Source organism: Scyliorhinus torazame, chromosome 1 (genome assembly GCF_047496885.1).
Source record: "Scyliorhinus torazame isolate Kashiwa2021f chromosome 1, sScyTor2.1, whole genome shotgun sequence".
NCBI classification, from domain to species: Eukaryota; Metazoa; Chordata; class Chondrichthyes; order Carcharhiniformes; family Scyliorhinidae; genus Scyliorhinus; species Scyliorhinus torazame.
The window spans coordinates 1,280,724-1,294,054 of NC_092707.1; the positions used below are offsets into that span (position 1 = coordinate 1,280,724).

The following is a 13,331-nucleotide window of genomic DNA, read 5'->3' on the forward strand; positions in this document are numbered from 1 at the left end:
GGCACTGGAGCGGGTCCAGCGGAGATTCACACGGATGATCCCAGGAATGGTAGGCCTAACATACGATGAACATCTGAGGATCCTGGGATTATATTCATTGGAGTTTGGGAGGTTGAGGGGAGATCTAATAGAAACTTACAAGATAATGAATGGCTTAGATAGGGTGGATGTAGGGAAGTTGTTTCCATTAGCAGGGGAGACTAGGACCCGGGGGCACAGCCTTAGAATAAAAGGGAGTCACTTTAGAACAGAGATGAGGAGAAATTTCTTCAGCCAGAGAGTGGCGGGTCTGTGGAATTCATTGCCACAGAGGGCGGTGGAGGCCGGGACGTTGAGTGTCTTTAAGACAGAAGTTGATAAATTCTTGATTTCTCGAGGAATTAAGGGCTATGGAGAGAGAGCGGGTAAATGGAGTTGAAATCAGCCATGATTGAATGGTGGAGTGGACTCGATGGGCCAAATGGCCTTACTTCCACTCCTAGGTCTTATGGTCTTATGGAGTGTGAGTGTGTGTGAAAGAGAGTGTGTGTGAGTGTGTGTGTGTGTGTATGTGAGAGTGTGTGAGAGAGTGTGTGTGTGTCTGAGAGTGTGTGTGTGAGAGAGAGTGTGTGAGAGAGAGTGTGTGAGAGAGAGTGTGTGAGAGAGAGTGTGTGTGAGAGAGTGTGTGTGAGAGAGAGTATGTGTGTGTGTGTGAGAGAGTGTGTGTGTGAGAGTGTGTGTGTGAGAGTGTGTGTGAGAGAGTGTGTGTGTGTGTGAGAGTGTGTGTATGTGTGAGAGAGTGTGTGTGTGTGAGAGTGTGTGTGTGCGAGAGTGTGGGTGTGAGAGTGTGTGTATGTGAGAGTGTGTGAGAGAGTGTGTGTGTGTGTGTGTCTGAGAGTGTGTGTGTGTGAGAGAGTGTGTGTCTGAGAGTGTGTGTGTGTGAGAGAGTGTGTGTGTCTGAGAGTGTGTGTGTGTGAGAGAGTGTGTGTCTGAGAGTGTGTATGTGTGAGAGAGTGTGTGTGTCTGAGAGTGTGTGTGTGTGAGAGAGTGTGTGTGTCTGAGAGTGTGTGTGTGTGAGAGAGTGTGTGTGTCTGAGAGTGTGTGTGTGTGAGAGAGTGTGTGTGTCTGAGAGTGTGTGTGTCTGAGAGTGTGTGTGTGTGTATGTGAGTGTGTGAGAGAGTGTGTGTGTGAGAGAGTGTGTGTATGTGTGAGAGAGTGTGTGTATGTGTGAGAGAGAGTGTGTGTGAGAGAGTGTGTGTGTGTGTGAATGTGAGCGTGTGTGTGTAAGGGAGAGTGTGTAAGGGATGGATGAGTGTGAGAGTGTGCCATTGGAGCACCTTTCTTTGAAAATGACCAATCAAATTAATTGAGGTTTTTTACTCTCTTGCTGGGACCGAATTATGTTTTGTTTTATGCACTGGATTGTCAATCTGAGAATGTTTGTTGTCAGTCAATACAGGGATGATTTCACTCCATTTCCTGGTATCAGTCCCTCCCTCCTCCCCCGGTATGACTGACTCACACCTGGAAAAGCCCCAAATCTCCTGGTCTTGACTTTTCCACATCTGATTGTATCAACAGCTACAGCACATCTCCCGAAATATCCAGCAGTACCCAGGTGAGAAGGCGAAGGAAGTTGAGAGAGACGAGGACACAGAGAAAGTAGACAAAGAGGGAGAGAGTGACACCATCAAAGATCAACTAATGGGGTAAGACGCAGCCGCCAATCACTGCTCTTCATTCTGTCTCAATGTAATAGCTGTGCTCCTGTTCAATGCTGATTATCCGATCCTCCTGCTCCTGTTCAATGCTCATTATCCGATCCTCCTGCTCCTGTTCAATGCTGATTATCCGATCCTCCTGCTCCTGTTCAATGCTGATTATCTGATCCTCCTCCTGCTCCTGTTCAATGCTGATTATCCGATCCTCCTGCTCCTGTTCAGTGCTGATTATCCGATCCTCCTGCTCCTGTTCAATGCTGATTATCCGATCCTCCTCCTGCTCCTGTTCAATGCTGATTATCCGATCCTCCTGCTCCTGTTCAATGCTGATTATCCGATCCTCCTCCTGCTCCTGTTCAATGCTGATTATCCGATCCTCCTCCTGCTCCTGTTCAATGCTGATTATCTGATCCTCCTGCTCCTGTTCAATGCTGATTATCCGATCCTCCTGCTCCTGTTCAATGCTGATTATCTGATCCTCCTCCTGCTCCTGTTCAATGCTGATTATCCGATCCTCCTGCTCCTGTTCAGTGCTGATTATCCGATCCTCCTGCTCCTGTTCAATGCTGATTATCCGATCCTCCTCCTGCTCCTGTTCAATGCTGATTATCCGATCCTCCTCCTGCTCCTGTTCAATGCTGATTATCCGATCCTCCTCCTGCTCCTGTTCAATGCTGATTATCTGATCCTCCTGCTCCTGTTCAATGCTGATTATCTGATCCTCCTCCTGCTCCTGTTCAATGCTGATTATCCGATCCTCCTGCTCCTGTTCAATGCTGATTATCCGATCCTCCTGCTCCTGTTCAGTGCTGATTATCCGATCCTCCTGCTCCTGTTCAATGCTGATTATCCGATCCTCCTCCTGCTCCTGTTCAATGCTGATTATCCGATCCTCCTGCTCCTGTTCAATGCTGATTATCCGATCCTCCTCCTGCTCCTGTTCAATGCTGATTATCCGATCCTCCTCCTGCTCCTGTTCAATGCTGATTATCCGATCCTCCTCCTGCTCCTGTTCAATGCTGATTATCCGATCCTCCTCCTGCTCCTGTTCAATGCTGATTATCTGATCCTCCTCCTGCTCCTGTTCAATGCTGATTATCCGATCCTCCTGCTCCTGTTCAGTGCTGATTATCTGATCCTCCTCCTGCTCCTGTTCAATGCTGGTTATCCGATCCTCCTGCTCCTGTTCAATGCTGATTATCCGATCCTCCTGCTCCTGTTCAATGCTGATTATCCGATCCTCCTGCTCCTGTTCAATGCTGATTATCCGATCCTCCTGCTCCTGTTCAATGCTGATTATCCGATCCTCCTCCTGCTCCTGTTCAATGCTGATTATCCGATCCTCCTGCTCCTGTTCAATGCTGATTATCCGATCCTCCTCCTGCTCCTGTTCAATGCTGATTATCTGATCCTCCTCCTGCTCCTGTTCAATGCTGATTATCCGATCCTCCTGCTGCTGTTCAATGCTGATTATCCGATCCTCCTCCTGCTCCTGTTCAATGCTGATTATCCGATCCTCCTGCTGCTGTTCAATGCTGATTATCTGATCCTCCTCCTGCCCCTGTTCAATGCTGATTATCCGATCCTCCTGCTCCTGTTCAATGCTGATTATCCGATCCTCCTGCTCCTGTTCAATGCTGATTATCCGATCCTCCTCCTGCTCCTGTTCAATGCTGATTATCCGATCCTCCTGCTCCTGTTCAATGCTGATTATCCGATCCTCCTGCTCCTGTTCAATGCTGATTATCCGATCCTCCTCCTGCTCCTGTTCAGTGCTGATTATCCGATCCTCCTCCTGCTCCTGTTCAATGCTGATTATCCGATCCTCCTGCTCCTGTTCAATGCTGATTATCCGATCCTCCTGCTCCTGTTCAATGCTGATTATCCGATCCTCCTGCTCCTGTTCAATGCTGATTATCCGATCCTCCTCCTGCTCCTGTTCAATGCTGATTATCTGATCCTCCTCCTGCTCCTGTTCAATGCTGATTATCCGATCCTCCTGCTCCTGTTCAGTGCTGATTATCCGATCCTCCTCCTGCTCCTGTTCAATGCTGATTATCCGATCCTCCTGCTCCTGTTCAATGCTGATTATCCGATCCTCCTGCTCCTGTTCAATGCTGATTATCCGATCCTCCTGCTCCTGTTCAATGCTGATTATCCGATCCTCCTCCTGCTCCTGTTCAGTGCTGATTATCCGATCCTCCTGCTGCTGTTCAATGCTGATTATCCGATCCTCCTCCTGCTCCTGTTCAATGCTGATTATCCGATCCTCCTGCTCCTGTTCAATGCTGATTATCCGATCCTCCTGCTCCTGTTCAATGCTGATTATCCGATCCTCCTGCTCCTGTTCAATGCTGATTATCCGATCCTCCTGCTCCTGTTCAATGCTGATTATCCGATCCGCCTCCTGCTCCTGTTCAATGCTGATTATCCGATCCTCCTGCTCCTGTTCAGTGCTGATTATCCGATCCTCCTCCTGCTCCTGTTCAATGCTGATTATCCGATCCTCCTCCTGCTCCTGTTCAATGCTGATTATCTGATCCTCCTCCTGCTCCTGTTCAATGCTGATTATCCGATCCTCCTGCTCCTGTTCAGTGCTGATTATCCGATCCTCCTGCTCCTGTTCAATGCTGATTATCTGATCCTCCTCCTGCTCCTGTTCAATGCTGATTATCCGATCCTCCTGCTCCTGTTCAATGCTGATTATCTGATCCTCCTCCTGCTCCTGTTCAATGCTGATTATCCGATCCTCCTCCTGCTCCTGTTCAATGCTGATTATCCGATCCTCCTCCTGCTCCTGTTCAATGCTGATTATCCGATCCTCCTCCTGCTCCTGTTCAATGCTGATTATCTGATCCTCCTCCTGCTCCTGTTCAATGCTGATTATCTGATCCTCCTCCTGCTCCTGTTCAATGCTGATTATCCGATCCTCCTCCTGCTCCTGTTCAATGCTGATTATCCGATCCTCCTGCTCCTGTTCAATGCTGATTATCCGATCCTCCTGCTCCTGTTCAGTGCTGATTATCCGATCCTCCTGCTCCTGTTCAATGCTGATTATCCGATCCTCCTCCTGCTCCTGTTCAATGCTGATTATCCGATCCTCCTGCTCCTGTTCAATGCTGATTATCCGATCCTCCTCCTGCTCCTGTTCAGTGCTGATTATCCGATCCTCCTGCTCCTGTTCAATGCTGATTATCCGATCCTCCTCCTGCTCCTGTTCAGTGCTGATTATCCGATCCTCCTGCTCCTGTTCAATGCTGGTTATCCGATCCTCCTGCTCCTGTTCAGTGCTGATTATCCGATCCTCCTGCTCCTGTTCAATGCTGATTATCCGATCCTCCTCCTGCTCCTGTTCAATGCTGATTATCCGATCCTCCTGCTCCTGTTCAGTGCTGATTATCCAATCCTCCTGCTCCTGTTCAATGCTGATTATCCGATCCTCCTGCTCCTGTTCAGTGCTGATTATCCGATCCTCCTGCTCCTGTTCAATGCTGATTATCCGATCCTCCTGCTCCTGTTCAATGCTGATTAACCGATCCTCCTGCTCCTGTTCAGTGCTGATTATCCGATCCTCCTGCTCCTGTTCAATGCTGGTTATCCGATCCTCCTGCTCCTGTTCAGTGCTGATTATCCGATCCTCCTGCTCCTGTTCAATGCTGATTATCCGATCCTCCTCCTGCTCCTGTTCAATGCTGATTATCCGATCCTCCTGCTCCTGTTCAATGCTGATTATCCGATCCTCCTGCTCCTGTTCAATGCTGATTATCCGATCCTCCTGCTCCTGTTCAATGCTGATTATCCGATCCTCCTGCTCCTGTTCAATGCTGATTACCGATCCTCCTGCTCCTGTTCAATGCTGATTACCGATCCGCTACTCCGATTGTCTTCTGCGGAGAGGCTGAATAGATTCGGACTGTTTTCGTTAGAAAGACAGAGGTTGTGAGGTTTCCAAGATTATGAGGGTCATGGGTAGGGTGGATGGGCAGACACCCTTTCCCAGGATGGAGGGGTCTGTCACCGGGGGGCAGAGGTTTAAGGTCTGTGGGGGAGGAGACATGCAAGGTTACACAGAGGGTGGTGAGTGCCTGGAACGCGTTGCCAGGGGAGGTTGTGGAAGCAGATGCATTAACGGTGTTCAAAAGGCATCTTGACAAACAGATGGATAGGATGGGTATAGACCAGAAGACCCTAAGACGCAGGATCAGAATTAGGCCATTCGGCCCATCGAGTCTGCTCCGCCATTCAATCATGGCTGATATTTTCTCATCCCCATTCTCCTGCCGTCTCCCCATAACCCCTGATCCCCTTATTAATCAAGAACCTATCTATCTCTGTCTTAAAGACACTCAGTGAATTGGCCTCCACAGCCTTCTGCGGCAAAGAGTTCCACAGATTCACCACCCTCTGGCTGAAGAAATTCCTCCTCATCTCGGCTTTAAAGGATCGTCTCTTCAGTCTGAGATGGTGCCTCTGCTTCTAGTTTTTCCTGCAAGTGGAAACATCCTCTCCACGTCCACTCTATCCAGGCACCGCAGTATCCTGTAAGTTTCAATAAGATCCCCCCTCATCCTTCTAAACTCCAACGAGTACAGACCCAGAGTCCTCAACCGCTCCTCATACGACAAGCTCTTCATTCCAGGGAACATTCTTGTGAACCGTGTCTGAACCCGTTGTCTTCTGGTTTATGCCCTGGTGCCATCTAGTGATGGAAAAGGCCGTTCAGCCCCTCCCCTCCCCCACCCCCCCTCACCCCCCCCCCCACCCCCCCCCCCCGACTCCCCTTCACCCCCCCCCTACTCCCCTTCAACCCCCCCCCCACAACCCCCCCCCCCACAACCCCCCCCCCCCCAACCAGCTCCTTCTAGGTGGTCCCCCAGCTGGTACATCCGGAGTGGAGGTGGCCAGCTGAGTCTCCTGCCCTGTGATCCCGGTCCCCTTTGGCGGCTGACCTCGAATCACCCTGCCTGGATGGGCCCGGCTGCTGCTCGGGTGTCACAGCTGGTGTGGTGCCGCCCTGTTCTGCCCACTGCCCATCAGAGGCATTGCAGTGTCGCTGCACCTCCTCTGTGAGTCTCACCAGCTCGTGCCTCATTGTCTCCTCCTCCCTTGGGGCTCTCGGTGGCCCTCGGGCTACTCCTGTGATGGGGGCGCGACTGGAGCGATCTCCAGGGCCTCTGCTACACAGGAGACCCAATCTTGTCTTGACCAGGGTCTCCATGCTTGCGGTCACCCCGCACAATGACTGAGCCATCTCGCACAATGACCGTGCCACCTCGCACAATGACCGTGCCACCTCGCACAATGACCGTGCCACCTCGCACAATGACCGTGCCACCTCGCACAATGACCGTGCCACCTCGCACAATGACCGTGCCACCTCGCACATTGACCGTGCCACCTCGCACAATGACCGTGCCACCTCGCACAATGACCGTGCCACCTCGCACAATGACCGTGCCACCTCGCACATTGACCGTGCCACCTCGCACATTGACCGTGCCACCTCGCACAATGACCGTGCCACCTCGCACAATGACCGTGCCACCTCGCACAATGACCATGCCACCTCGCACAATGACCGTGCCACCTCGCACAATGAGTTCTGAATTTGGTGCTTTTTTAGTGCGATAGTGAGAGTTTGGTGACCGAGGGAGTTAGGTGAGGAGGGAGTAAGGTGCTCCTTTCATTTTGTTTCCGACATTTCCGCAAAGAGTGCGAAGAGAGCCAGGAGTTTACAGGAAGTGTAGCTGACTGGGAGCAGAGTCGGAGGGCGGAGATCTAGTTAGTCCACACAGCAGCTATATTCTTTAAGGGAAGAGGGGATGGAGGCTAGGCCAGTTACATGCTCCTCCTGTAGGATGTGGGTGGTGAGGGATACCACCGGTGTCCCCGCTGACTATACCTGCGGGAAGTGCACCCAACTTCAGCTCCTCAAAGACCGTGTTAGGGAACTGGAGCTGAAGCTGGATGAACTTCGGATCATCCGGGAGGCAGAGGGGGTGATTGAGAAGAGTTACAGGGAGGTAACCACACCCAAGGTACAGGACAAGAATAGCTGGGTTACAGTCAGGGGGAAAAAAACAAACAGGCAGACAGTGCAGGGATCCCTCGTGGCCGTTCCCCTTCAAAACAAGTGTACCGTTTTGGATGCTGTTGGGGGGGATGACCTACCGGGGGAAGGCCCTAGCGGTCAGGTCTCTGGCACGGAGTCTGGCTCTGGGGCTCAGAAGGGAAGGGGGGAGAATAGAAAAGCAATAGTTGTAGGAGATTCAATGGTTAGGGGAATAGATAGGAGATTCTGTGGTCGCGAGCGAGACTCCCGGAAGGTATGTTGCCTCCCGGGTGCCAGGGCCAGGGATGTCTCGGATCGTGTCTTCAGGATCCTTAAGGGGGAGGGTGAGCAGCCAGAAGTCGTGGTGCACATTGGTACCAACGACATAGGTAGGAAAAGGGGTGTGGAGGTAATAAACAAGTTTAGGGAGTTAGGCTGGAAGTTGAAAGCCAGGACAAACAGAGTTGTCATCTCTGGTTTGTTGCCGGTGCCACGTGATAGCGAGGCTAGGAATAGGGAGAGAGTGCAGTTGAACACGTGGCTGCAGGAATGGTGTAGGAGGGAGGGCTTCAGGTATTTGGATAATTGGAGCGCATTCTGGGGAAGGTGGGACATGTACAAGCAGGACGGGTTGCATCTGAACCAGAGGGGCACCAATATCCTGGGAGGGAGGTTTGCTAGTACTCTTCGGGAGGGTTTAAACTAATTTGGCAGGGGAATGGGAACCGGATTTGTAGTCCAGCAACTAAGGTAGCCGATATTCAGGACGCCAAAGCATGTAATGAGGCAGTGGGGAAGGGAACACTGACAAAGGAGAGTATTTGCAGGCACGGAGATGGGTTGAAGTGTGTATACTTCAACGCAAGAAGCATCAGGAATAAGGTGGGTGAACTTAAGGCATGGATCGGTACTTGGGACTATGATGTGGTGGCCATCACGGAAACTTGGATAGAAGAGGGGCAGAAATGGTTGTTGGAGGTCCCTGGTTATAGATGTTTCAATAAGATTAGGGAGGGTGGTAAAAGAGATGGGGGGGTGGCATTATTAATTAGAGATAGTATAACAGCTGCAGAAAGGCAGTTCGAGGAGTATCACCCTATTGAGGTAGTATGGGTTGAAGTCAGAAATAGGAAAGGAGCAGTCACCTTGTTAGGAGTTTTCTATAGGCCCCCCAATAGTAACAGAGATGTGGAGGAACAGATTGGGAAACAGATTTTGGAAAGGTGCAGAAGTCATAGGGTAGTAGTCATGGGCGACTTTAACTTCCCAAATATTGAGTGGAAACTCTTTAGATCAAATAGTTTGGATGGGGTGGTGTTTGTGCAGTGTGTCCAGGAAGCTTTTCTAACACAGTATGTAGATTGTCCGACCAGAGGAGGGGCAATATTGGATTTAGTACTGGGTAATGAACCAGGGCAAGTGATAGATTTGTTAGTGGGGGAGCATTTTGGAGATAGTGACCACAATTCTGTGACTTTCACTTTAGTAATGGAGAGGGATAGGTACGTGCAACAGGGCAAGGTTTACAATTGGGGGAAGGGTAAATATGATGTTGTCAGACAAGAATTGAAGTGCATAAGTTGGGAACATAGGCTGGCAGGGAAGGACACAAGTGAAATGTGGAACTTGTTCAAGGAACAGGTGCTACGTGTCCTTGATATGTATGTCCCTGTCAGGCAGGGAAGAGATGGTCGAGTGAGGGAACCATGGTTGACAAGAGAGGTTGAATGTCTTGTTAAGAGGAAAAAGGTGACTTATGTAAGGCTGAGGAAACAAGGTTCAGACAGGGCATTGGAGGGATACAAGATAGCCAGGAGGGAACTGAAGAAAGGGATTAGGAGAGCTAAGAGAGGGCATGAACAATCTTTGGCGGGTAGGATCAAGGAAAACCCCAAGGCCTTTTACACATATGTGAGAAATATGAGAATGACTAGAGCGAGGGTAGGTCCGATCAAGGACAGTAGCGGGAGATTGTGTATTGAGTCTGAAGAGATAGGAGAGGTCTTGAATGAGTATTTTTCTTCTGTATTTACAAATGAGAGGGGCGATATTGTTGGAGAGGACAGTGTGAAACAGATTGGTAAGCTCGAGGAAATACTTGTCAGGAAGGAAGATGTGTTGGGCATTTTGAAAAACTTGAGAATAGACAAGTCCCCCGGGCCTGACGGGATATATCCAAGGATTCTATGGGAAGCAAGAGATGAAATTGCAGAGCCGTTGGCAATGATCTTTTCGTCCTCACTGTCAACAGGGGTGGTACCAGGGGATTGGAGAGTGGCGAATGTCGTGCCCCTGTTCAAAAAAGGAACTAGGGATAACCCTGGGAATTACCCTGGGAGTTAGTCTTACTTCGAAGGTAGGCAAAGTAATGGAAAGGGTACTGAAGGATAGGATTTCTGAGCATCTGGAAAGACACTGCTTGATTAGGGATAGTCAGCACGGATTTGTGAGGGGTAGGTCTTGCCTTACAAATCTTATTGAATTCTTTGAGGAGGTGACCAAGCATGTGGATGAAGGTAAAGCAGTGGATGTAGTGTACATGGATTTTAGTAAGGCATTTGATAAAGTTCCCCATGGTAGGCTTATGCAGAAAGTAAGGAGGCATGGGATAGTGGGAAATTTGGCCAGTTGGATAACGAACTGGCTAACCGATAGAAGTCAGAGAGTGGTGGTGGATGGCAAATATTCAGCCTGGATCCCAGTTACCAGTGGCGTACCGCAGGGATCAGTTCTGGGTCCTCTGCTGTTTGTGATTTTCATTAATGACTTGGATGAGGGAGTTGAAGGGTGGGTCAGTAAATTTGCAGACGATACGAAGATTGGTGGAGTTGTGGATAGTAAGGAGAGCTGTTGTCGGCTGCAAAGAGACATAGATAGGATGCAGAGCTGGGCTGAGAAGTGGCAGATGGAGTTTAACCCTGAAAAGTGTGAGGTTGTCCATTTTGGAAGGACAAATATGAATGCGGAATATAGGGTTAACGGTAGAGTTCTTGGCAATGTGGAGGAGCAGAGAGATCTTGGGGTCTATGTTCATACATCTTTGAAAGTTGCCACTCAAGTGGATAGAGCTGTGAAGAAGGCCTATGGTGTGCTCGCGTTCATTAACAGAGGGATTGAATTTAAGAGCCGTGAGGTGATGATGCAGCTGTACAAAACTTTGGTAAGGCCACATTTGGAGTACTGTGTACAGTTCTGGTCGCCTCATTTTAGGAAGGATGTGGAAGCTCTGGAAAAGGTGCAAAGAAGATTTACCAGGATATTGCCTGGAATGGAGAGTAGGTCTTACGAGGAAAGGTTGAGGGTGCTCGGCCTTTTCTCATTAGAGCGGAGAAGGATGAGGGGCGACTTGATAGAGGTTTATAAGATGATCAGGGGAATAGATAGAGTAGACAGTCAGAGACTTTTTCCCCGGGTGGAACACACCATTACAAGGGGACATAAATTTAAGGTGAAAGGTGGAAGATATAGGAGGGATATCAGAGGTATGTTCTTTACCCAGAGAGTAGTGGGGGCATGGAATGCACTGCCTGTGGAAGTAGTTGAGTCGGAAACATTAGGGACCTTCAAGCAGCTATTGGATAGGTACATGGATGACGGTAAAATGATATAGTGTAGATTTATTTGTTCTTAAGGGCAGCACGGTAGCATTGTGGATAGCACAATTGCTCCACAGCTCCATGGTCCCAGGTTCGATTCCGGCTTGGGTCATTGTCTATGCGGAGTCTGCACGTCCTCCCCGTGTCTGCGTGGGTTTCCTCCGGGTGCTCCGGTTTCCTCCCACAGTCCAAAGATGTGCGGGTTAGGTGAATTGGCCAATGATAAATTGCCCTTAATGTCCAAATTGCCCTTGGTGTTGGGTGGAGGTGTTGAGTTTGGGTATGGTGCTCTTTCCAAGAGCCGGTGCAGACTCAAAGGGCCGAATGGCCTCCTTCTGCACTGTAAATTCAATGATAATCTATGATTAATCTAGGACAAAGGTTTGGCATAACATCGTGGGCCGAAGGGCCTGTTCTGTGCTGTATTTTCTATGTTCTATGTTCTAATGACCGTGCCACCTCGCACAGTGACCGTGCTACTTCGCACAATGACTGTGTCACCTCGCACAATGACCGTGCCACCTCGCACAGTGACCGTGCCACCTCGCACAATGACCGTGCCACCTCGCACAATGACCGTGCTACTTCGCACAATGACTGTGTCACCTCGCACAATGACCATGCCACCTCGTACAATGACCGTGCTACTTCGCACAATGACTGTGTCACCTCGCACAATGACTGTGCCACCTTGCACAATGACCGTGCTAATTTGCACAGTGACCGTGCCACCTCGCACAATGACCGTGCCACCTCGCACAATGACCGTGCCACCTCAAAGAACAAAGAACAAAGAAATGTACAGCACAGGAACAGGCCCTTCGGCCCTCCAAGCCCGTGCCGACCATGCTGCCCGACTAAACTACAATCTTCTACACTTCCTGGGTCCGTATCCCTCTATTCCCATCCTATTCATGTATTTGTCAAGATGCCCCTTAAATGTCCCTATCGTCCCTGCTTCCACTACCTCCTCCGATAGTGAGTTCCAGGCACCCACTACCCTCTGCGTAAAAAACTTGCCTCGTACATCTACTCTAAACCTTGCCCCTCTCACCTTAAACCTATGCCCCCTAGTAATTGACCCCTCTACCCTGGGGAAAAGCCTCTGACTATCCACTCTGTCTATGCCCCTCATAATTTTGTATACCTCTATCAGGCCGCCCCTCAACCTCCTTCGTTCCAGTGAGAACAAACCGAGTTTATTCAACCGCTCCTCATAGCTAATGCCCTCCATACCAGGCAACATTCTGGTAAATCTCTTCTGCACCCTCTCTAAAGCCTCCACACCCTTCTGGTAGTGTGGCGACCAGAATTGAACACTATACTCCAAGTGTGGCCTAACTAAGGTTCTATACAGCTGCAACATGACTTGCCAATTCTTATACTCAATGCCCCGGCCAATGAAGGCAAGCATGCCGTATGCCTTCTTGACTACCTTCTCCACCTGTGTTGCCCCTTTCAATGACCTGTGGACCTGTACTCCTAGATCTCTTTGACTTTCAATACTCTTGAGGGTTCTACCATTCACTGTATATTCCCTACCTGCATTAGACCTTCCAAAATGCATTACCTCACATTTGTCCAGATTAAACTCCATCTGCCATCTCTCCGCCCAAGTCTCCAGACAATCTAAATCCTGCTGTATCCTCCGACAGTCCTCATCGCTATCCGCAATTCCACCAACCTTTGTGTCGTCTGCAAACTTACTAATCAGACCAGTTACATTTTCCTCCAATTCATTTATATATACTACAAAGAGCAAAGGTCCCAGCACTGATCCCTGTGGAACACCACTGGTCACAGCCCTCCAATTAGAAAAGCATCCCTCCATTGCTACTCTCTGCCTTCTATGGCCTAGCCAGTTCTGTATCCACCTTGCCAGCTCACCCCTGATCCCGTGTGACTTCACCTTTTGTACTAGTCTACCATGAGGGACCTTGTCAAAGGCCTTACTGAAGTCCATATAGACAACATCTACTGCCC

At 49.7% G+C, this 13,331-nt stretch overlaps 1 protein-coding gene across 9 annotated transcripts in view; it reads left to right on the top strand.

Moving 5' to 3' along the window:
- Window positions 1–13,331, top strand: part of ncor2 (nuclear receptor corepressor 2) — a 1,088,322-nt gene that overhangs the window by 374,623 nt on the left and 700,368 nt on the right. For all 9 annotated transcript variants that reach the window (XM_072510208.1, XM_072510371.1, XM_072510235.1 and 6 more), the window contains one exon: window positions 1,561–1,688. In XM_072510208.1, the coding sequence (XP_072366309.1) occupies window positions 1,561–1,688 (128 nt within the window). The remainder of the gene's footprint in view (window positions 1–1,560; window positions 1,689–13,331) is intronic.